This window comes from Mus caroli, chromosome 8 (assembly GCF_900094665.2).
Source record: "Mus caroli chromosome 8, CAROLI_EIJ_v1.1, whole genome shotgun sequence".
Taxonomy (NCBI): domain Eukaryota; kingdom Metazoa; phylum Chordata; class Mammalia; order Rodentia; family Muridae; genus Mus; species Mus caroli.
Window position 1 is genome coordinate 64,909,635 of NC_034577.1, and position 22,131 is coordinate 64,931,765.

Sequence of the window (22,131 nt, forward strand, 5' to 3'; positions counted from 1 at the left end):
ATTGGACTTGCAAACTTTATATGCCCCAATATAGGGGAATGCCAGGGCCAAAAGAATGGGAATGGGTGGGTAGGGAAGTGGGGGGCGCTATGGGGGAATTTTGGGATAGCATTGGAAATGTAATTGAGGAAAATATGTAATAAAAATATTAAAAATTAAAAAAAAAGAAATAAATTTTGAAATCAGACCAAAAAACTAGGAGCTTCATTCAAATGGGCATGGGATAAGCTATAGGGGGTCCAGAAGACACATTTCCATTTGGTCTGGTGGTCTCTTACATCTGACATGAAGTACCTTCTTGCCCATAGTCTTCCCATCATGCCATCCAGCCATACCAGCACCTATAGCTAGGTTCTATATGCATAGGCTTCTCTTTCTTTCAAGCATCCTTGTGCCCCCTTCCCCAAAGATCTGTAGCACTCAGCTGCTGCTGACTTGCTGGATCCTGTCCTTAGGGCACATTTTCACATTGTAATTTTCCTCTTACTCACCCCATTCTGAGAGCTTTCGAGCAATTTCTGATTATTATCAGATCAACAGGACATACTTGAAAGACATCTGGGTTTTTAAATGCTAGTGTCCACTGTAAATGCCTGTAGGCTTACTTAGGGTTTTATGCATTTTCCTCTTTTGTGTTACACAAAGGTCTTGCAGGCCTGAAACTTCTGATTCTTGAGAGGAATGTGTGCTACTTGATTCCTCATGATCTGCATTTTTAGGTCACATAGGCCAAGAAATCCAAGTTTATACTACAATGCATTTTCCATGTCCACAGAATAGGATTTGATGGGTGTACCAACTCTTAGGGAGCTTAGAGGTGAAAATGCATGCTCTCATTCAAATTATTGACTGATGGGTGTCCATTTGTCAGGACCTACTGTACACAGAAGGTAATACAGAGGTAAGTGAGAAAGCAGATGCTTTAAGATCAAATTGAATACATCATTCTCATTATTTTCTGCGGTGTCTTGTATGTGTAGCTCTCTAATCATGTGTACCATTAGCCCCTTGCTGTTCATAAGGAAACTATATATAATAAATGGGATGGAGGTGCCTGATATTTACTGAGCATCAATAATGGTTCTACATCTGTGGCTTTTATGTTACATTTACAACATCTTAGTTAGTCCTCCAAGCAGCATATTATCACTGGGTTATTATTCTCATTTATCAGATGGGGAAAATAAGTGGCACAGACAGGATCCTAACTCAGTTCTGACATATCCCTGCCACACAACATTCTGCTCTACTATAAATTGTTGTTGGTAGACACTCTCATTATTAAAGAGTTAGAGAGTAGATGCTTTTGGCATTAGAAACCACAAGATTTCTGGTGGCATATCTCAAGTTCTGCCATCATAACCCCCAAAGCAGCCATGGGCAAACAAAGTCAACAATGTGTCATGAGTCTGATTAATGGACACTGAGATTTCAGTTTCATGTAACTTCCATGTGTCACAAAGTAGATTCTTTGCTTTTCCCCCTTAGCAATCTAAAAATGCAAAAACACATCTTGGTTTTAGTAGGACATAAAACTAGAAATTTTGTTCACACCTTATTGCAGACAGTCAGATATTCACTAAGAGACAAAAATTGACTCGGAGAGTAGTGGTAAATATTTGTTGTTTTAACTTTTTGTTGATTTTTTGTGGATTTCATATTGCATACCCCAATCTCATTCATCTCCCCATCCCTTAGTATCTGCCTTGTTTTTCTTGATAGTCTTAGCAGTCTGTGGCCAGGCTTCTCTTTCTACTGAAGTGTCCCCAAAGCCCTTGCAATGTGATGGATACTCTGTACTCTTATTTACCACTTCATCTCTGCTGAATGTGTGTCTACAAAAGTCAAGTGGCTATGAGGCCCAAGAACCCAGTGACAGAAAAAAAAAGGTGGTATTAGATACTTTTATCACTGTGATAAAACACCATTGGCCAAGGCAAGGAAACTTATAGAAGGAAGGAGTTTGGGTTAGGGTTCCAGAGTGATAAGAGTCTGTCATGGTAGAGAAGCATGGCAGCAAGCTAGGCATGGTGGCAGAAACTGTATGCTAGGAGGTCACATCTTGAATCACTAACACAAAGCAGAGGGAATGCACTGGGGACGGCTTACATTTAAAAAAAAAAATCTCATAGCTGGTCCCTTATTGACATACTTACTTCAGCAAGGCCACACCTCCTAAACCAGCTCAAACTGCACCACTACCAGGGGACCAAGTATTCAAATATCTGAGTCTATGGGGGTGGGGGGGCATTTTCATTCAAACCACCACAAAGGTGTAGGTGAGAAAGAAATGTGTAAGATGGAAAGAACGGTGCTGACTTTATAATGAGTTCTGGAATAAAGGATGTCCAGTTGTGTTTAATAAACAGCAATCACCTGCTATGTCTTAGAAACCACTAAGGGGCAGGGCGGTGGTGGCGCATGCCTTTAATCCCAGCACTTGGGAGGCAGAGGCAAGTGGATTTCTGAGTTCGAGGCCAGCCTGATCTACAAAGTGAGTTCCAGGACAGCCAGGGCTACACAGAGAAACCCTGTCTTGAAAAACCAAAAAAAAAAAAAAAAAAAAAGCAACTACTAAGGGGTTTACAACTTAGAGGCTATGATTTAAGACTCCCCAGGTGATTCTCATATGTAGCCACATGGGCAGGTACTGTTCTATCTGGGAGATGGTGCAATGTTATTAAGGCGATTAGTTCATAGCTACCTAACCTAGTTTATTGAGGAATAGGGCTGGACAAATTCCCAAAGCTATATAACTGCTCTACCAACCATTGCTATGCGCTGACAGGCTAAGAGCTTATAAGTAAGGTTTTAGCCCTGGGCTCTGTAATTTACTAGCTCTGTTAACTTGTGAAACCAATTAACCTCACTAAGCCTTCATGAACTCCTCTGTAAAATGGGGATTAAATGAGCAAATGCACATGGAAGGATGCATCAAGTCTAATGATTGGTGCTGTGAACTTGAAAGACCCCAAAGAAATGAAATGTCTCATGCTATCATAAATCTCTGTGACCTGTGAAAACCATACATGGAATGAATGCTGACAATTTTCTCCAGGGAAGAAAACTCTGGATTGCATCCTTTCTTCTTCTCTGCATAGGTGTCTGGGTGACAGGTCACAGCTTCTGTTCTTCAGACGATAAGGTTGGTATCATGCAGATAACCTGAATTTGCATGGGTCAGTAGGATAAGGCAGCAATATTTTCAGGAAAGATCACCCCTCTTGTTACTGTTATTCAGGTCAAGAGAAATGCTGAGCCAGACATGGTTATTCATGGCCAGCACTGGCTATGCTTCACCTGGCCTCTGGTCTATAGCCCATGATTTCAGAGGCCTGTCAGAGACCATCTTTCTGAGCTAAAGAAGCTGAGGCTGGCTCCTTATTAACAGTTTTTCTGCAAAAGTACTGATTCATCTAGAATATAGAAACAATGTACCTAATATAGACAGCAAACAAGAATGTGTCAAGACTAATGTGTGAATGCTTACCCACAATATATCCATTTAATTTTGAAGTATTATAAAATTAAAATATTAATAACATTTGATACAACAGTGCCTCTCTTAGAATTCTTTGTATGTTGGTATACAACTGTTTTAGTCAGGGTTTCTATTCCTGCACAAACATTATGACCAAGAAGCAAGTTGGGGAGGAAAGGGTTTATTCAGCTTACACTTTCTTACTGCTGTTCATCACCAAAGGAAGTCAGGATTGGAACTCAAGCAGATCAGGAAGCAGGAGCTGAGCAGAGGCCATGGAGGGATGTTCTTTACTGGCTTGCTCAGCCTGCTCTCTTATAGAACCCAAGACTACCAGCCCAGAGATGGTCCCACCCACAAGGAGCCTTTCCCCCTTGATCACTAATTGAGAAAATGCCTTACAGTTGGATCTCACGGAGGCATTTCCTCAACTGAAGCTCCTTTCTCTGTGATAACTCCAGTTGTGTCAAGTTGACACAAAACTAGCCAGTACAACAACCAAACAAATATTACCAATAAGGGAATTTATATATAATGGATTATAATTGGGATGGGGACAATGTAGGAAAAACTATACCATTTAGTGAGAAAAAAATACATTATGGTCTGTCAAATGAAAAAACAATGCAGTATTAGAAATAAAAATAGCTCTTCATGTTCTAAATGAATCTAGAAAGATACCCAGTATTTTATTTTTAATTAGATAGTGCATACATCAGAAGAAGATACAGATACAGATGGAAGCAGATAATTGCTCACATGAAAAATCAAAAGTCAAGAATAACCAAGAAACTATATAATCCTGTCAGTTGTGTGAGGGGCAGAGGGATTTCACACTTCACACAGTCTCATTTGTGGTGTTACTAATTCCCATGGTGTGAATATAATCACACCACCGCAGAGTCTGTGCTACTAATGCGATGCCACTGAACAAAGATGTGAAGATGAGCCATACGTCTTCTTAGAGCTTTATGGCTGGAGTTAGGGGACAACGAGAGGCATTTCTCAATGACCAAACTTTCTCCTATGGAGGATGAATATATTCTAGGAATCTGTTGTACAACACACAGTACCTGTGATTAAAAACCAGCATCACAAAACAAAGTGTGCCATTTTGTTAGAATAAAATGCAGGTTTGAGAGTGCTGCTGCTATGTAATTGCAAGAGAGCATGTGGGTAATATGTTGCTAATAAAGGACTTGATGAGGACTCATGCCTCTCATTCCGATGTAGAGAACAGGCTGTTACTCATGTCATACAACTCTATGACACCTGCGTCATCTCACTTCTTCTCAGTATTACTACGAGGAACACTGCTTCTCTATCAGGGATGTACTGTTACAGTCGGAATGTTTTTGTCTTTAAATTTAGAAGTGGAAACTCTCACCACTAAAGTGATTACTGAGGTCTCCTGGAGGTGGTCAGGATGTGAACAGGATATGAAGAGATATTTCATCTTTTTTCCCCCTCAAGGGAGAACACAGTAGAAGGTGCCAACCATGACTGAAAAGCAGCCCTCATTCGGTGTTGAATATACCTGCATCTGATGTCTTAGCCTCTAAATGAAGAGCATTCCATCCCTGCTGTTCACTATATTACTAAGGAGTGATAATGCACTAGAGCAGCATTAGTACTCTTAACTCACAGTAGAGAACTGGTCTGGCTACGTCAGGCTGGAGAACGACTAAGGCAGACAGCTGGAGGAGGGAACAGTACCCGTGCTCCAGGCCCACAGAGGTGATAATACCTCCATATCTGAGAACCTTGAGGGCCAGCCAAGGTCTTCTTGCTTTCACATTTTGTTTATTCTACTTTCTTTCTGTTCAGCATTTGTGATTTACTTAGCAAAATGATAGGGAAAAATGAGATTCCGAGGCCAGAATCTTCTAGGAAATGGGATCATGTGGGAAAATAGTTCAGGATAAAAGAATTGGGGCTTAGTGTTGGTTGTACTGTGGAAATCTAGAGTTAAATGCCTCCCTACTTGCTGTCTTAGTCCTCCTTATCTCAACTTCCCCATTCCTCGCCTCCTGAGAGAGCCCTCAGATTCATCTTCTATCCAGCAACTAAAGGGTAATGTCCAGGTCAGCAAGAGAGTACAAACTCTGGGCATGTGAAGAGTGGACTAGCATAACTTCAGCTGCAACCTCTGTTATGCCTAGGAGACTTATAGAACATAAACGGGTGCAGCAGGACTGATGACCTGGCAACTGTCAGCAATGGAATCTCACTATTCTTCAAGTATGGCCTTCAACATAGGTTCCTTGGCTGGACACTGACACTGGTCTTTCCCCGTCTTCTACCAGCTTTAACTCCCACAATATTGATTTCAGGTTTATATCAACAGTCAAGGTAGCTACAGGTCAATAGGGTCCATTTCTGAACTTGCACTTCCAGAAGCTTGGCTCACATCTTTTTTCCTTTGGGTTCTGGGGCCTCATATTTTTGTATTTTTTCATCTTTATCTCTCTTTTTTAAAATTAGATATTTTCTTTATTTACATTTCAAATGTTATCCCCTTTTCTAGTTTCCCCTCTGAAAATTCCCTATTCCTTCCCCACTCCCCTTGCTCTCCAACTCACCCACTCCCTCTTCCTGGCCCTGGCATTCCCTTATAGTGGGGCATAGAGCCTTCATAGGACCAAGGGCCTCTCCTCCCTGACTGACTAGGCCATCCTCTGCTACATATGCAACAAGAGACATGAGTGGTACATTTATACAATGGAGTACTATGCAGCTATTAAAACAACAAATTTATGAAATTTTTAGGCAAATGGATGGATCTGGAGGATATCATTATAAGTGAGGTAACCAATCACAAAAGAACACACATGATATGTACTCACTGAGAAGTGAATATTAGCCCAGAAGCTCAGAATACCCAAGATACAATTTGCAAAACACAAGAAACTCAAGAAGAAGGAAGACCAACGTGTGGCTACTTCGATCCTTCTTAGAAGGGGGAACAAAATACCCATGGAAGGAGTTACAGAGTCAAAGTTCAGAGCAGAGACTGAAGGAATGACCATTCAGAGACTGCCCCACCTGGGGATCCATCCCATAAACAACCACCAAACCCAGACACTATTGCAGCCTCATATTTAATTCTGACTTCTGGGAAATCAGATCATCAGGTCTCAGGGTTAATTTTCTGGCTCTTTTGTCTGTAGAGTTTGAGGTCAGACTCTAGGATCTGTCTATGCAGCATATTCAGGTAGGGCATTTCTCAGACATTGGCTCCAATTCTGTTCTTAAGAGGTACCAGCCCATTTTGGGACCTGAAATTGTGTAGCCCAGTTTCTAATCCTGAGCTAAAAATATTGAGTGTGTCTTTTAAAAAAAACAAGGATGACATCAATGGCAATGAGCATGGAAGAGAGAGAAGGATCCAGGGGCATTTTGGAAACAGATAGGGAGAAGCTGTACTTGGGAGAGAAAAATAAATAAAAGGGGGGAGTTTTACTTTCCTTACTTATTCATTCCATGAAGCCATGGGTTCCATCTAGGGTACTTAGGATTGTCAGCTGTTGGATAAAGAATGGCTGCACTAGAAGTGACTAACCATAATGGAGACAGAAACAAAAAAGAACATGTAGGACTGGTGTTAGTAACAACGTAGAATAAATTACCTGATTTTAGACATATGATATCTGAGGAATGACGTACTTGGAAGTACCAAGGTCCAAATACATCTACCTATTCTCCTGCTACCTCCTGGGTAGGCTATACATGAACCTTTTAATGAGAGGAACGGTCAGAGGGAATATGAGTGCCTGCTACTTTTGCAGCCTGTACATGGAAAACTGCAGCAAGATAAATGCTGATACCTCTTGTGAGTGTAGATCTAAGTTGTTTGTGTAATATGGCTGGGAAAGACAACTTCTGCCAAGGTTTCCACAGTTTAACTGCTTCATCACTTGTAGCAGGACATGAAATAATAACTGGAGGTGTTACCTGTATATATATCTTGTGCCCTGATAAAAACCAGAAAACCAGGCGGCCTATTCCATGTTGCTGTTCATCTCCTTTCTTTGAGGAAGGAAGAGTAAGTCTGTGAATCACTCTCTATGCTCACCCCCGACACTGCCCTTATGATTTACCTGTGTTATAGCCCCTTCCAAGAGCTGGCCATGGACGGTGGTTTTTCCAGAGATTTCCAAGATACCAGTCACTCTGGTTCTCTACCAAGCCCAGGACCTGTTGCCCTGTAAAACACAGAGTACATAGATATCTTAGAAGCAGCAGTCAGGCATCTAAAGCTGGAGAGTATGGAACAAAAGGAATAATTATGCAGAGCATCATAATAACAGTTTGTATCCCGTGGGGGCTTTTAAAGTAAGTATCAAGTCCTGACCTAAGTGTTTAACTCGCATTAACATATTTCATTTTTACAATTAGACTGCTTCTCAGAACAGGTGATTACTTTGTCCAAGGTCATCTACTTCTGATAAAACCAGAGTCTCCGTCCGTCCATCCATCCATCCATCCATCCACCCACCCACCCACACATCTACCCTCCTATCTATCCACCCATGCATGCATTCATTCCCTAAATCATGGGACATGAAGCATATCCTTATAGCCGGACATGTTAATCTTTAAATATTTTAATCTGATGTTTTTCACTGTATATTGATTTACTGGTTTTTTGAATCTGAGCTGCAAATGTTTATTTGTTTTGTTTTAACATCAAAGCATGGGTAATTATCCTCGTTTGATGAGCTGAGAGCCCATAAGGGCACTTCTCACAATGTGTCCATTCTTACTACTCCTAAAATACATCAACCTATGTCAATAAGCACCATGTCAACCCAAGAGTGTCATCTGAGGGGATATAGTTGCCCTTGTCTCTGGTATATAATGACATCACATATGAGTTAGGTTTGTAGTCCATCACGTAGGGATGTGTATCTGGAATGCAGGTAGGACTGCATTTCTAAGCCTTCCAGAATGTTATCAAACCTATCTGGCTTCATTAAGATGATCTAGTAAGCTGGGCAGTGGTGGCTCACACCTTTAATCCCAGCACTTGAGAGGCAGAGGTAGGCAGATCTCTGAGTTTGAGGCCAGCCTGGTCTGCAAAGTGAGTTCCAGGACAGCCAGGGCTAAACAGAGAAACCCTGTCTGTACTAGCTAGTTTTGTGTCAACTTGTCACAGGCTGGAGTTATCACAGAGAAAGGAGCTTCAGTTGAGGAAATGCCTCCATGAGATCCAGCTTAAAGGCATTTTCTCAATTAGTGATCAAGGGGGGAGTCCCCTTGTGGGTGGTGCCATCTCTGGGCTAGTAGTCTTGGTTCTATAAGAGAGTAGGCTGAGCAAGCCAGTAAAGCCTCCATGGCCTCTGCATCAGCTCCTGCTTTCTGACCTGCTTGAGTTCCAGTCGCAACTTCCTTTAGTGATGAACAGCAATGTGGAAATGTAAGCTGAATAAACCCTTTCCTCCCCAACTTGCTTCTTGGTCATGATGTTTGTGCAGCAATAGAAACCCTGACTAAGACACCTGTCTCAAAAAAAAAACCAAAAAAACAAAACAAAACAAAAAACCCAACACCCAAAAAACAACAAAACAACAACAAAAGATGATCTAGTAAGACTTCAATACAATGTATTGTCTTAGAATTACCTATAATAAAAAATTAGAATTTATTGACTAGGGATTGAGGCTCTCATATGAGCAGTGATTAATATAAGTCCTCATGGAGCTAGTATGTGAATCTGCATTTGTTTGACATCAAGATTCCTTTCTTTTTAATGAATTACTCTTACAAGTTTTGTGGTAGGTATCATTAATCTTTATCCCATAGAAAGAGAAAGAGCCTTAGTGCCTTTAAATAATGTGTTAACAGTCACAAACCTAGCTATTGATGGCTTTCACAGCTAACATTCTAGAGTGAAACTTCTTAGGTTGTTTGTCAGTCTGATAAATAAAGAGCTTTCTAACCAAACGAAAACCCACCAGCATGCTAAGAAAACATAACAGTACTGTTGGAACACCATGCTGGGTGATATAGGACCTCCTTGGTATGATGACAGCTCTCTGAAATGATGGTGCAAGGGTTTGGTGTAATTTATTTGATCAATTTATTGAGCTGCTATCTCTGCTATCTCAATCATTTTCCCAGCACAAACATATAAATTAGAAGCAGGGAAAAAATACTACTACTCAATTTGTCAATGTAGGAGATCACGTCCCAAACTTGCATAATCCCTTGGGAAAGTATATAAATGCAATTTAAAGAGTACAAGATCCAACCAATGTCTCATGCACTAATTTTGGGGTTTTGGTGAAGAACAAACAGCTGAAAAAGGCTTGCCCCCCTTAGCTGAGAAGCTGGGATTATAATCCTTGCACTATATAACAATTTGGTCACCTTACATAGGAGCACAGGACAGAGCCAAAGTAGTACTTGGAGGTCATGGCTTAAGGAGTCTGCGTTAGGATCACCAACATTTTTGGCTTGATAACAGGCATCAAAATCCAAGGACAAATACAGGTATGGTGGCTTGATTGAGGAATGCCTCTCCTAGGTTCAAGGCATCTGAAAATTCGGTCACCAGTTGGTAATGCTGTTTGGAGAGGTGGAACAGCCTTGCTGAGGAAACTATATCACCGAGGGTGGGTTTTGAGAGTTTATAGACTTTTACTTCTCTCTCTCCTTCATATTTGTGGCTGACGATGAGATCTCCTAGCTTCTGGCTCCTGATCCCATTCCTGCTGCTTGCAATCATACCTTCTTGGCATGATGAACTCTTATCCCCTCCGGAGTCATAATCAACAACAAACTCTTCCATAAGTGAATTTTGATCATGGCATTTTATCATAGGAACAGAAAAGTAATGGACACAGGTACCACATACTCAGAACTGGCAAACAGGGAATGAGGTTTTATTGCATTGTGGATGGCTACCTGCATCTCAAGAAAGATGAATTTTTAATATCTAAAAATCCAAATTTTGTATTTTTGTACCATCTCCATTTGATTTGTACACAACATATTGCTTCAAACAAGTCTTTTCATAGCTTCATCCCTACCCAACAAAACTGTAGAGTGTTATTTGTGTTCTTGCCTTTTGCTCACTATCTATGCACTCTCTCAGCAGTGACCATATTTGCACCTGTTAGTCTTTGCCCACACTCCTTTCAAGGAATATATTGAGCTTGACACTTAACACAAAACCCTGAGTCTCAGCTATACTTTGTATTCATGGCATTGTGGCAGATGTCTTTATTTAGTACTTCCAATCAATATTTGTGCCTTCAGGTGATTAGCATCCCTTAAATTAATGAGTGGGTAATAGTAAACATACCTGCACCTCCTAAGTAACTGTCCCATATTTCTACATTAGCAAATGGGCAAGATCTGAGTAGTATTTCACATAGCAGTGTTTAATAAATGTGGCCATACAAATGAGTCTTTGGTTAAATTTCCCTTAACTAGGAAGCCCATTTGTATTTGTGTGTATGTGTGCATATGTATGCATACAAATATGCTTGCCTATGGGTGTGTATGGGTGAGGGTAGGGTAGAGGTTGACATCAAGTGTCTCCTTGCCTTGTTCCCCACATTAAATTTTCAAATAAAGTCTGCCAATGAACTTAGACTTTGCTGTTCCAGCTAGACTGGAGGCCAGCAAGTCCCTGAAACATTCCTATCCCTGTCTCCCAGCCTTGTTAGAGATATGTTCTCCCATACTCAGGCCTTTCCATTGGTGCTGGGAATAAACTCAGGTTCTCATGCTTGAACATCAAGCACTTTACTGACTGAGCTATTATAGTTCTCATCCTGATAAAGTACTAGCAATACAATCCACACATCTGCAAGTGAATGATTTCTTTTACTTTGGTTTATTTTTTTACTATAATGGGGATTGCACAGGGGTCCCCATGCATGGTAGGCAAGTGTTCCATCAATGTCGAATGCCCTCCTATAAGCGTAGGAATTTGCACACTGTGCTGTCAGTTGGTGTATCAACAGTGCCAGCCCTTGCTAGGACTTTTTCGAAGGGACATGCCATTTTACCCTCTCCTATTCCCAACATCAATGCATCTTTCTTTCTTTTTGTTTGTTTGTTTGTTTTTGGAGACAGGGTTTCTCTGTGTAGCCCTGGCTGTCCCGGAACTCACTCTGTAGGCCAGGCTGGCCTCAAACTCAGAAATCCGCCTGCCTCTGCCTCCCAAGTGCTGGGATTAAAGATGTGCACCACCACTGTCTGGCTATTAAATCTTTTATGTAACTATTGATCTCAGGAGTCAGTGTCCCTCACTTGGAGAACTGCAAGGATGAAAGAAGCAGCAGCCATATCAGTCACAAAAAGCTTAAACTTAAGAATCTTTAGGGATTTATTTTTTAAATTTTTTTTAATTAGGTATTTTCTTCATTTACATTTCAGATGCTATCCCAAAGTCCCCCAGACCCTCCCCCACCCACTCCTCTACCCACCCGCTCCCACTTCTTGGCCCTGGCGTTCTCCCGTACTGAGGCATATAAAGTTTGCAAGACCAAGGGGCCTCTCTTCCCAATGATAACTAACTAGGCCATCTTCTCCTACATATGCAGCTAGAGACACGAGCTCCGGGGGCACTGGTTAGTTCATATTGTTGTTCCACCTCTAGGGTTGCAGACACCTTTAGCTCCTTGGGTACTTTCTCTAGCTCCTCCATTGGGGGCCCTGTGTTCCATCCAATAGCTGACTGTGAGCATCCACTTCTATGTTTGCCAGGCCCCGGCATAGCCTCACAAGAGACAGCTATATCAGGGCAGCACACTACTCACTCATTCAATGTTCTACAAAAAATAAGAATTAGCTAGAAAGATAATTATAAGGTTTATATTCACTGGGTGAGAAAAGCACAATAATCAACAGCTAGAAGACTTCATTTCACTTTGTGTGTTCATTAGCTGTTATATCAATTATTAAAACAAAAGTGGCCAGAAATGATTTTTCTTATTAGTTTCTCAGCAGCCTTGGGTTCTGCATGTAGACTTGTTAATCCCCTAAGCTGTCTGCTTGGTGTGTGTCTCCCAAACCTACTGAGGTCTATGGCTATGGACAGGGCAGCAATATTGTTCACAATGTTAACTGTGAGCAGCAATACTGTTGGAAGGAAGGGTATAGAATCTAGACTACTGTGTGTTCTCTGTGTTCTTCTTTTAGAACATGCCAACTTTTCATTGTCTTGGCATCATTTTGGCTCCTGTAAATATATACATTTAAATGATTTTACATGTGTCAAATGCTACACAGTTTTCTTTGGTTGTCTACTAGCATAGTGCTTAGGCTGTTCTATACCTCTTTTTTTTTTTTTTTCTTTCTGGATATGGTCTAGGGGTCATCAGACACATCATGCCTACACCCCCTGGGAATAGGTCATTGAGCTACAAAATAAAAATCAATAGCTAATGGAAGGCTATATCCCTCTGCTGTTCCAGTCCCAAGAGGAAGGACTTCCTGGCCTGTTTTTTTAATAACCTTTTCCTTTCCATAGGTGTGGATTATTTTACTGGTGAGAAGTTTGAGTAAACCAAGCTTTCCAATTTAGTTTCCTTTTATCCCCCAGTCCTCTTCGTTCCTAATTCTCTACCCCTTCCTCCTATGTGTGTCAATGTGTGTATTCAATGTGCTCTTCTAGGTTTTAGGTTCTATGGGACAGCCCTATCCTGAACAGGATCTCACTATTCTGGATGCAGCAGAACAGGTTAACAGTTGTAATTATAAAACCAAGTTTAAGAAAACATTATGGATGCACGTTGGCATCACCCTCATCAACAACAAAAGGTGACATGTTGCTTTCATTCTTTTATGTCTGAGAAAGTTGGTGTGTGGATGCGAGGTATGAGTGAATATGTGGTTAGTCTTTCTGTGCACTCTTACACCCTTAGATATTAACATTTCTGAGCATCAATTCTGATCCCAGTGCTTTGTAATCTGAATTACTAAACCACCCACTACAAAATTTGTATGTATACTGAAGACAAATTATTGACATGCCTGGTAGGTTAGGCTCTGACTTAGTTAAATGTTAGGTTCATCTGCAGGGCCTAAGACATTGCAGGGCCTGAGATATAATTAGCTTATATGGTAGTGTCTACATCCAGCTCACAAACTAGCAGAATCCAGTGACTTACTCCAGTACTAAATGTATTTTCTATTTTCTTTTAAAATATAATGGTGTTTTAGTCTACATGTATCTATGTAGAATTATCTGTATACATGGTATGTAGGTATAATATATGTATGCCTGATGCTCCCAGGGGCCAGAAAACTGTTATATTTCCTGAGACTGGAGATATAGTTGACTGTGAGCTACTATGTGGGTATGGGGAATCAAACACAGGTCCTCTGGAAAAAGAATTCATGCTCTTAGTCACTGAATCATCTCTCTAGCTTCAAGAACTATGCTTCTTGAACCCAGATAAGAGAAGAAAATAGACATGAAAATATTGTAATGATTCAAATTGTGCTTTTTCTATTTCCCAGATGTGTGACTGGGGAAGTTTCTTAACCTATCTGTGTTTCCTTCTTTAGTCATCTGTGAAGAGTCATGAAGTAAATATGTCAGAATTATTCATGTTAATTTAGATCACACCACTCAGAAGAATCTCAAAAGAGGGTTGAGAGAGATGGTTGGTGGTTAAATCCCAGCACCCACATGGTGGTTCACAAACATCTGTCACTCCAGTTCCAGGAGTTCTAATGTTTTCTTCCAGTTTCTGCAAGCACTGTATGTACATGGTGCATATGTATACATACAAGCAAACATTCACATATATATATATAGATAGCAAAAAATCCCTTTGGGCATCTGGTGGTATCATTATAAAAGCCCCCTGGTGGTCTGTGCTGCTCTATGTGTCCAGACTGTTAATCTCCTCCATTTCCTCCCTTCCCCAGCTGCTATGGCTCTTGGTTTGCTGAAGCACTGGTTCAGGCTTTTATTTGTTAAGGATTTGCTTGGTGTCAGATACCACACAAAATATAAAGGAATTAAATATAAATAAAACACAGTCCTTGATGCAGAGGCTGTTAGACAAGGAGAAAGATAAACAGTTATGAAGCAGTGTGACACTCTAGTGACAAAAGCTGTGATAAGTTGGAGGAATGCCAAGCATAGAGTAATTGATTCTGTGTGAAGTGTTGGGGAGACCTGTCTGGCACTCAATTTCTTCCCTGAATCTATCTATCATGACCCCTCCCAAGCAGCCCCTCCCCTCACATGCAAACCTCCCAGATCCCAGCTTCCTCAGTAACTATTCTGCTAAGTACTGTTCATTAACATCCATCTAGAACAGAAGTTCCTTCTGCTGCCTGGAGTCTGGGTGAGTGAGACATGCATCCCAGCTCAGGACTGAATGGCAACAACACCCTGGCCTCCAGACGTCTCAGTCCAAAGAGTTGACCTTGTTTATATAAATAGCTCAATGGTCTGCCATGCCATTAAGAAGTGAATTCCCTGGGATTCCTCTGGGGAATGACATAGGCTTATACAGCTCTCTTGACACACTCAGAATTCTGCAGTGCCTGCTTCATCTCCAAAAAAATTATTAACATAAAGCACTGTGACTAACAGAAAGGCTTTGCCATTGTTTTTGTGCTAGCCCTGTGGTTATGATTAACTTTGCTGTTCTCAGTCTTCTGTACTCTACGCATACTCTAACTTATGGAAATGAAGCTGTCTTCTTGCTTATTCATATATCAACATTAACAACCAGACAAGAGCAAACAAGCTTGCTATACTGATGGGGCTCTGCTGTTGGTGTCATCAGCCAGCAGATGAATGGCTCCAGGCAAGAAACTCCCTTGTCTCCCTCTTTCTTCACTTACTGGCTCCTGCAGGATTCCTGATGTTAGGTTAGGGGGTGAGAGGGAAGTGAGGAAGGAGGATCAGAGAGCGATTCTGCTACTTATAGCATACAGGAATGTGAGGCTAAGCAACTGTTCTGTAACGAAGGAAACATGACTATGGCAAAGACAGAGGGATGGATATATGCACTAATTAATTAGTTAATGTTATTATCATAGATTTGTTGTAGAAAGTGAAGTTTCATAAAGATATTTTAATAAAAGTATATCATGTACGTTGACCATATTCATTCACCCTCTACTACCCTCTACTGTCCTTCTTTTTCATCTTTGCTCATTCTTTTCTTTTTTCCCACAGGGCTCACTTCCTTTTTCATTCTCTATCTTGCTCATCCTATCTATCTATCTATCTATCTATCTATCTATCTATCTATCTATCTATCTATCTATCTATCAGAAGATGTTCCAACTGGTAATAAGGGCACATGCTCCACTATGTTCATAGCAGCCTTATTTACAATAGCCAGAAGTTGGAAAGAACCCAGATGTCCCTCAACAGAGGAATGGATACAGAAAATGTGGTGCATTTACACAGTGAAGTACTACTCAGATACTAAAAACAATGAATTTATGAAATTCTTAAGCAAATGGATGGCTTTAGAGGATAGCATCCTAAGTGAGGTAACACAATCACAAAAGGACACACATGATATGCACACACTGATGAGTGGATATTAGCCCAGAAACTCAGAATACCCAAGATACAATTTGCAAAACACATGAGAGTCAAGAAGAAGGAAGACCAAAGTGTGGCTACTTCGATCCTTCTTAGAAGGGGGAACCAAACACCCATGGAAGGAGTTACAGAGACAAAGTTCGGAGCAGAGACTAAAGGAATGACCTTCCAGAGACTGCCCCACCTGGGGATCCATCCCATAAACAACCACCAAACCCAGACATATTGTAGGTGCCAACAAGCCCTTGCTGACAGGAGCCTGATATAGCTGTCTCCTGAGTAGCTCTGCAAGGGCATGTCACAGTCATCCATTGGATGGAGTACAGGGTCCCCAATGAAGGAGCTAGAGAAAGGACTCAAGGTGCTGAAGGGGTTTGGAGCCCCATAGGAGGAACAACAATATTAAATAACCAGTAGCCACAGAGCTCCCTGGGTCTAAACCACCAATAAAAAAACCTCCACAAAAACAACAAACAAACAAACAAACAAACAAACACATGGAGGGACTTGTGCATCTAGCTGCATATGAAGGTTCTAATGCCCCAGTATAGTGGAATGCCAGGGCCAGGAAGTGAGAATGGGTGGTTTTGGGAGCAGGGGGAGGGGGGAGATGATAGGGGATTTTCAGATGGCAAACTAGGAAAGAGGATAACACTTGAAATGTAAATAAAGAAAATATCTAATTAAAAAATAAAAAAAGAAAATCCATCAATATAGTCTACCATATATACAAAGTGAAAGAACAAAAATCACATGATCATCTCATTAGATGGGGAAAAAAATCCTTTGATAAAATCCAATATCCTTTCATGTTGAAAGTATTAGCGAGATCAGGCATACAATGCACATACCTAAACATAATCAAAGCACTATACAGCATGCCAATAGCCAACATGAAGCTAAGTGGAAAGGAACTTAAAGCAATTCCACTAAAATCAGGAACAAGACAAGGCTGCATACTCTCCGTATATGATAGAACTTGAAGGTCTAGCCAGGACAATAAGACAACTAAAAGACATCAGGGGATACATATCAGAAAAGAAGAAGTCAAATTATCACTATTTTCAGATGATAGAATAGTATACACAAATGACCCAGAACTTTTTACCAGATACCTTCTACAGCTGATGAATAGCTTCAGCAAAGTGTCAGGATATAAAAATGAGCCCTCCTTTATACAAATGATAAACTGGCTGAGAAAATTTATAATAGAAAAGTATAATATCCACAAAAAATAACCTTGATGGCCCTTCACCATAATATGTAAGGTACCTTCACTACTCTCTCCATTGCCCACTTCCAGAAAAGCTTTAGCCTCCTGAGAAATACTGCCAATCCCTGCTGCCCACCAAGCTAGCTGTGCTTGCTTATATCATCAGTGAATATTAACATATTAAAACCTGGTATCCCTGAACATCAAAGGGAACCTGACAATGCACTACAACCTCATATTTATTTTAACAGGCAACTTTGGATAGAAGGCCTTTCATAGGCCATGTCTGAGCGTAGGATGTCTAAAATAAGAAAAAAACATTCATTATCATGGTACAGTTTATTAAACATCCTGAAAGAACAGCTGATCTGCCCTGGGTACCCCTAGTAAGTCTGTGTAAAATACCAAAGCATCTCCTGGGAAGATGTGCACAAAAGGTATTTAAACAGCAAGGAATAGAAGGAACTGGACTGTTTGTGAACTTGTATGTTTCACAGCACCTGCTTCAGAAGTTCAGTTCCAGACACTTTCAGATAATACATTCTCAGATGAGCCATGGGAGCGTAGCAATTATAAGAATCTCCTTTGAAAGATGCATTCACAAGGTGACTGATATAGACAGACACATGAACTGAGGAGGGACTAGTTCTCTGAGGCTGGCTTCGTTCTCACTCTTTCTTTCTTTCTCCACCTATGCATCTCAAAATGAGAGGACATTCTGGCTTTCACTGAACCATAACTAAGTTCTCACCTGTTTTCAAATGCTAGCTCTTCCACCCACACCTGAAAGATTTTCTTGGGTAAATTCTTGGCTCTTCATTTACCTTATTTATAAAATGGTGATAGGATCTATGTTCTGGGACTTCTCTGGAACTGTTAACCAGGGTCATGTCTCCCAGATTTATAGTGCATGTCCCTCGGATGGGATGGAGGCACTTTACATAATTGCTCTTTAGTTCGATTTTCTAGGTTTCTCTTTTCTTTTTTTTGAAAGAGTTATTTTTAATAACAGAGTTGGATGTTAAAGTCATATATTGTCACATTAAACAGATAGTATAAAAAGATAATTTAGTCAATTTCCAACAAAGGTTCCACATAAGGTTAGCTTTACCCATTGTTAGTAATTAAAGATAATAAATTAGAAATTCATAATGACATACTGAATATTCCAACATGTACAACATATGCAATAGCTGGATGTTTTTCCTATAGGCTTTGCAAGGTTCTGTTTTCCCACTAAACCTATTGAATTGACTGTATTGCTTTTCCCTGTCACAAAATCCCCAAACCTTAACCAGCAAGATACATTAGTCTTTTATAAAAAATGGATACTTTTGTTACATTTCAAATGTTACCCCCTTTCCCATTTTCCCCTCTGCAAGACCCGTCCATCCCCCCTTATCCTGCTTCTATGAGGGTGCTCCTCCACCCACCCACCCACTCCTGCCTCACCGCCCTAGCATTCCTCTACACTGGGCATCAAGCCTTCACAGGGCCAAGGGCCTCACCTCCCATTGATGCCAGATATGGCCCTTTCAGCTCCTTCAGTCCTTTCCCTACGTCCTCCATTGGGGTCCATGTGCTCAGTCCAATGGTTAGCTGAGAGCCTCCACCTCTGTATTGGTCAGGATTGGGCAGAACCTCTCAGGAGACAGCTGTATTAGGCAAGGCCACATGACTTTAAACAAAATGGCCAAATGTGGGTTGATGTGGCTTAAGCAGTCATCCTAGAGTTCTTCTGCATCTTATCAGGTGCAGTGACTCTTCTCCTCCACCTTCTCCTGGCATGGTGGCTCTTCCTCTCTGTAGGTTTCATTTTTAAATGAAACATTATGTGCTATTAAATCTTGCTTGTCACCTTGATGGGATATCTGTGATGGTCATTCCAGAGCACTTTCTGAATCTAGACTATGGACATAATGAGACAACCAACTCATGTATGTTACAGTTAGAGCTGACATATCTTCTCTGTCATAATGGAATATGTCCCTTAACCCATGAGACCCCAAACAAACAAGAAACAAACAAAAACTCTTCCTTCGGGTCCTTTGTCAAATATTTTGTCATAGCAACAGTTTTATTACCATTTATTCACTGCACATTACAAGTTTTACTGGGAGGATACATGTCACAGACCCTAAGTCCAAGGCTGAATCTGACTCTTCTACAAGGAATTAAAATCTGTGTTGTTTTGAAAGTTGAAGAAAACAAGAAATATTAAAAGTGAGATTTGGCATGTAAGTGAGATCACTAGGCGCCATTAAAGTTCACCAAGGCAGAAACTGCATTTTTCTGCAAGCTTCCAGGATTCAGAAGCAGCAGGGATTTACAGAGCTCCTACCCTGAACCATGCTTTTCTGACCACCAAGTATACAAGGACTGAGATCTGCATAGAACTTCAACACCTGTCATGTTTCTATTTTCTAGGTCTTGCTTCAAATGTCACAGGGATAGTTTTTTCTTTTGTGAGTCTTGGAATAGTCACTTTACAAAAAACAGCCCCTTGGATTCCAATGAATAGCAGGGTCAGGGCTATTCACACTTTAGGCCCTGAAAGGAGTGAGGGTGGACGTGTTCAATGAGCAGAGGACCAAACTTGATCCACCTTTAATTTGGACCACACCTTCTGCTGGCAGCCTATATAAAGGACATGGAAGGAAGTTTGCTTTCTTTGCCTGCTTGCTCTTTTCCATGTAAAGTACTTCCATTCCTTTATTAACATTAGAGCCCGATTCTTCAGGATTCCTGCATATCATTAGACCAGGTGAGAGATCCAGCCTTGTGGACTGCAAAACTACTGGATCTTTAGATGTCCAATGGCAGCCTTGTTAAGTTAGCTGGAACAAAGCCTATATTTCTAATGAAACATACACACACACACACACACACACACACACACACACACACACACACACACACACTAAGTTCTGTTACTCTAGAGAACCCTAATAAGCAACTCTAGTGATTCCTCTTTATTCTAAGTGAGGCATCAGTTTCTCAACATGCCCACCATGCTGGGCAATCCTTCACCATCCAATAAAGAAGAATCTGTAGAGACACAAAAGAAGGTTCTGTGCAGATCTCTTTAGAGTCCTTTGTCAAGGCCGTATTGTATGTGCTTTCCAATACCATTCAGAGATGCTTAAGAATAATCCTAGTGAGTGGCCCATGTGAAATTCAAAGTTCTGCAAGAGAAACTAACATTTAGGAAGGCAAAGTTCCTGTAATGCTAAACGACTGGGTTAATTCCATGGCCCAAGGCTTACATCCTAGTGGATGTGCACTGGTATTTTTAGGTTTGGACATGAAATGTCCCCAATAGGCCCATATGCTTGAACATTTTTGTCTCCAGCTGGTGACAGCATCACAGGAGATTGTGGAACATTCGGGAGGTGAGTACTAGCTAGAAGAAGTGGGTCAATGGAGACAGGTCTTGAGGTTTTAGTACAATCCTGGTAAGATCTGTCTCTCTTTCTGCTTCCTAAATCATCCAGATGGGAGCAAGCTCCTGCTGCCACAGCCATTACCCATTCCTTTCTTACTATTATGCAATGCACCGCCTTTTGGTAGATTACAAGGGAAACATCTCTTATAGACTCAGGAAGTTAAATACTTGTTCCTCAGTTAGTGCCGCTGCTTGCTGTTTCGATATATTATGGGAAGGAGCAGCTAGAGCAAGTATGTCAATGGTGTTCTGCTTTATGATTTTAAAGGCTCACCCTTCCTACAGTTCTCCCTTTCTTTGTTCTTGTAAAAGATGTGACCCTCAGCTTGCTAGTCTAATGGCCATGACTGCCATTTGATGCTAAGCCACTGGCCCACCATAATGGACTCTTCCCTACCAGAACAATAAGCCTGAAGAAACTCTCTTTTCCTTCAGCTTTGTGGATAACTGTGCTGATCACAGCAGCAAGAAAATAACTAATACACTCTTGAAAACGTAAGCCCCAATAAGCTCTTCCTCTCTTAAGTTCCTTCTATTTTTAATTTTTTAAAAAATTTTTCAGTGTTGAAAAATATTTCAAGCCTAGCCAGTTCATGAAGTAGAATTGTAGATTTTATTAATGACACTTTAACTTAGGATTAAATAAAAGCAGTTTTAGGAAAAAACAGTGCTGAAAAGAAAGTAAGAAACATCCAAGTATAGGCACAGTTCCTCAAAGCATTGTTTATTCAATAATCACAAACTATGTTTTGCTGCAGTTTGATGCTATTTTATCAATGGTGGCACATGATAGAATTGCAATCAATAAGATAAAACTGTAGTCCACAGGGATACAGGAAGACAGGATATCTCTAGTGTAAACTCTAGGTCATTTTATTTTTATACAAAATGTCTATATATGAAAAGAATGGCAGCCGGGCATGGTGGCACACGCCTTTAATCCCAGTACTCGGGAGGCAGAGGCAGGCAGATTTCTGAGTTCCAGGCCAGCCAGGTCTACAAAGTGAATTCCAGGACAGCCAGGGCTATACAGAGAAACCCTGTCTCAAAAAACCAAAAAAAAAAAAAAAGAATGGCAATAAGTATAGAATAGAAAATAACTAATTTTCATACTGTAGCAGAGGAAAAAATTGAAACCAATGTGTTCCATTTCCCTAGGACAAGAGCTTTGGCTGTCACCACCACCGGTAAAGCCATAAATATTCAGAAAGGATGAGACACAAATTATTCAACTGCAGTTGAGGAACCCACTGTGTTTGTCTGTCTCTGTCTCTGTTTCTGTCTCTCTGTTACTCACCTCTCATGTCCTAGAACTTTTTATAGTATTCTGAGACCTTCTGTCGTATCTCTAGGAGCTCAGGCCTATCATTAGTAATCCCAGGGCACTAACGTGAGGATACCACCTCTTCCCAAAGGCAGCCCCAAGAAACAGACAGGAAGGGCTGAGACTCAAA

The 22,131-nt window shown here is 40.8% G+C and overlaps 1 protein-coding gene across 4 annotated transcripts in view; it reads right to left on the bottom strand.

The window, feature by feature from the left end:
• Large1 (LARGE xylosyl- and glucuronyltransferase 1) overlaps window positions 1-22,131 on the bottom strand; it is a 441,552-nt gene that overhangs the window by 60,584 nt on the left and 358,837 nt on the right. For all 4 annotated transcript variants that reach the window (XM_021170066.2, XM_029480702.1, XM_029480703.1 and 1 more), the window contains one exon: window positions 7,582-7,686. In XM_021170066.2, coding sequence (XP_021025725.1) covers window positions 7,582-7,686 — 105 coding nt within the window. The remainder of the gene's footprint in view (window positions 1-7,581; window positions 7,687-22,131) is intronic.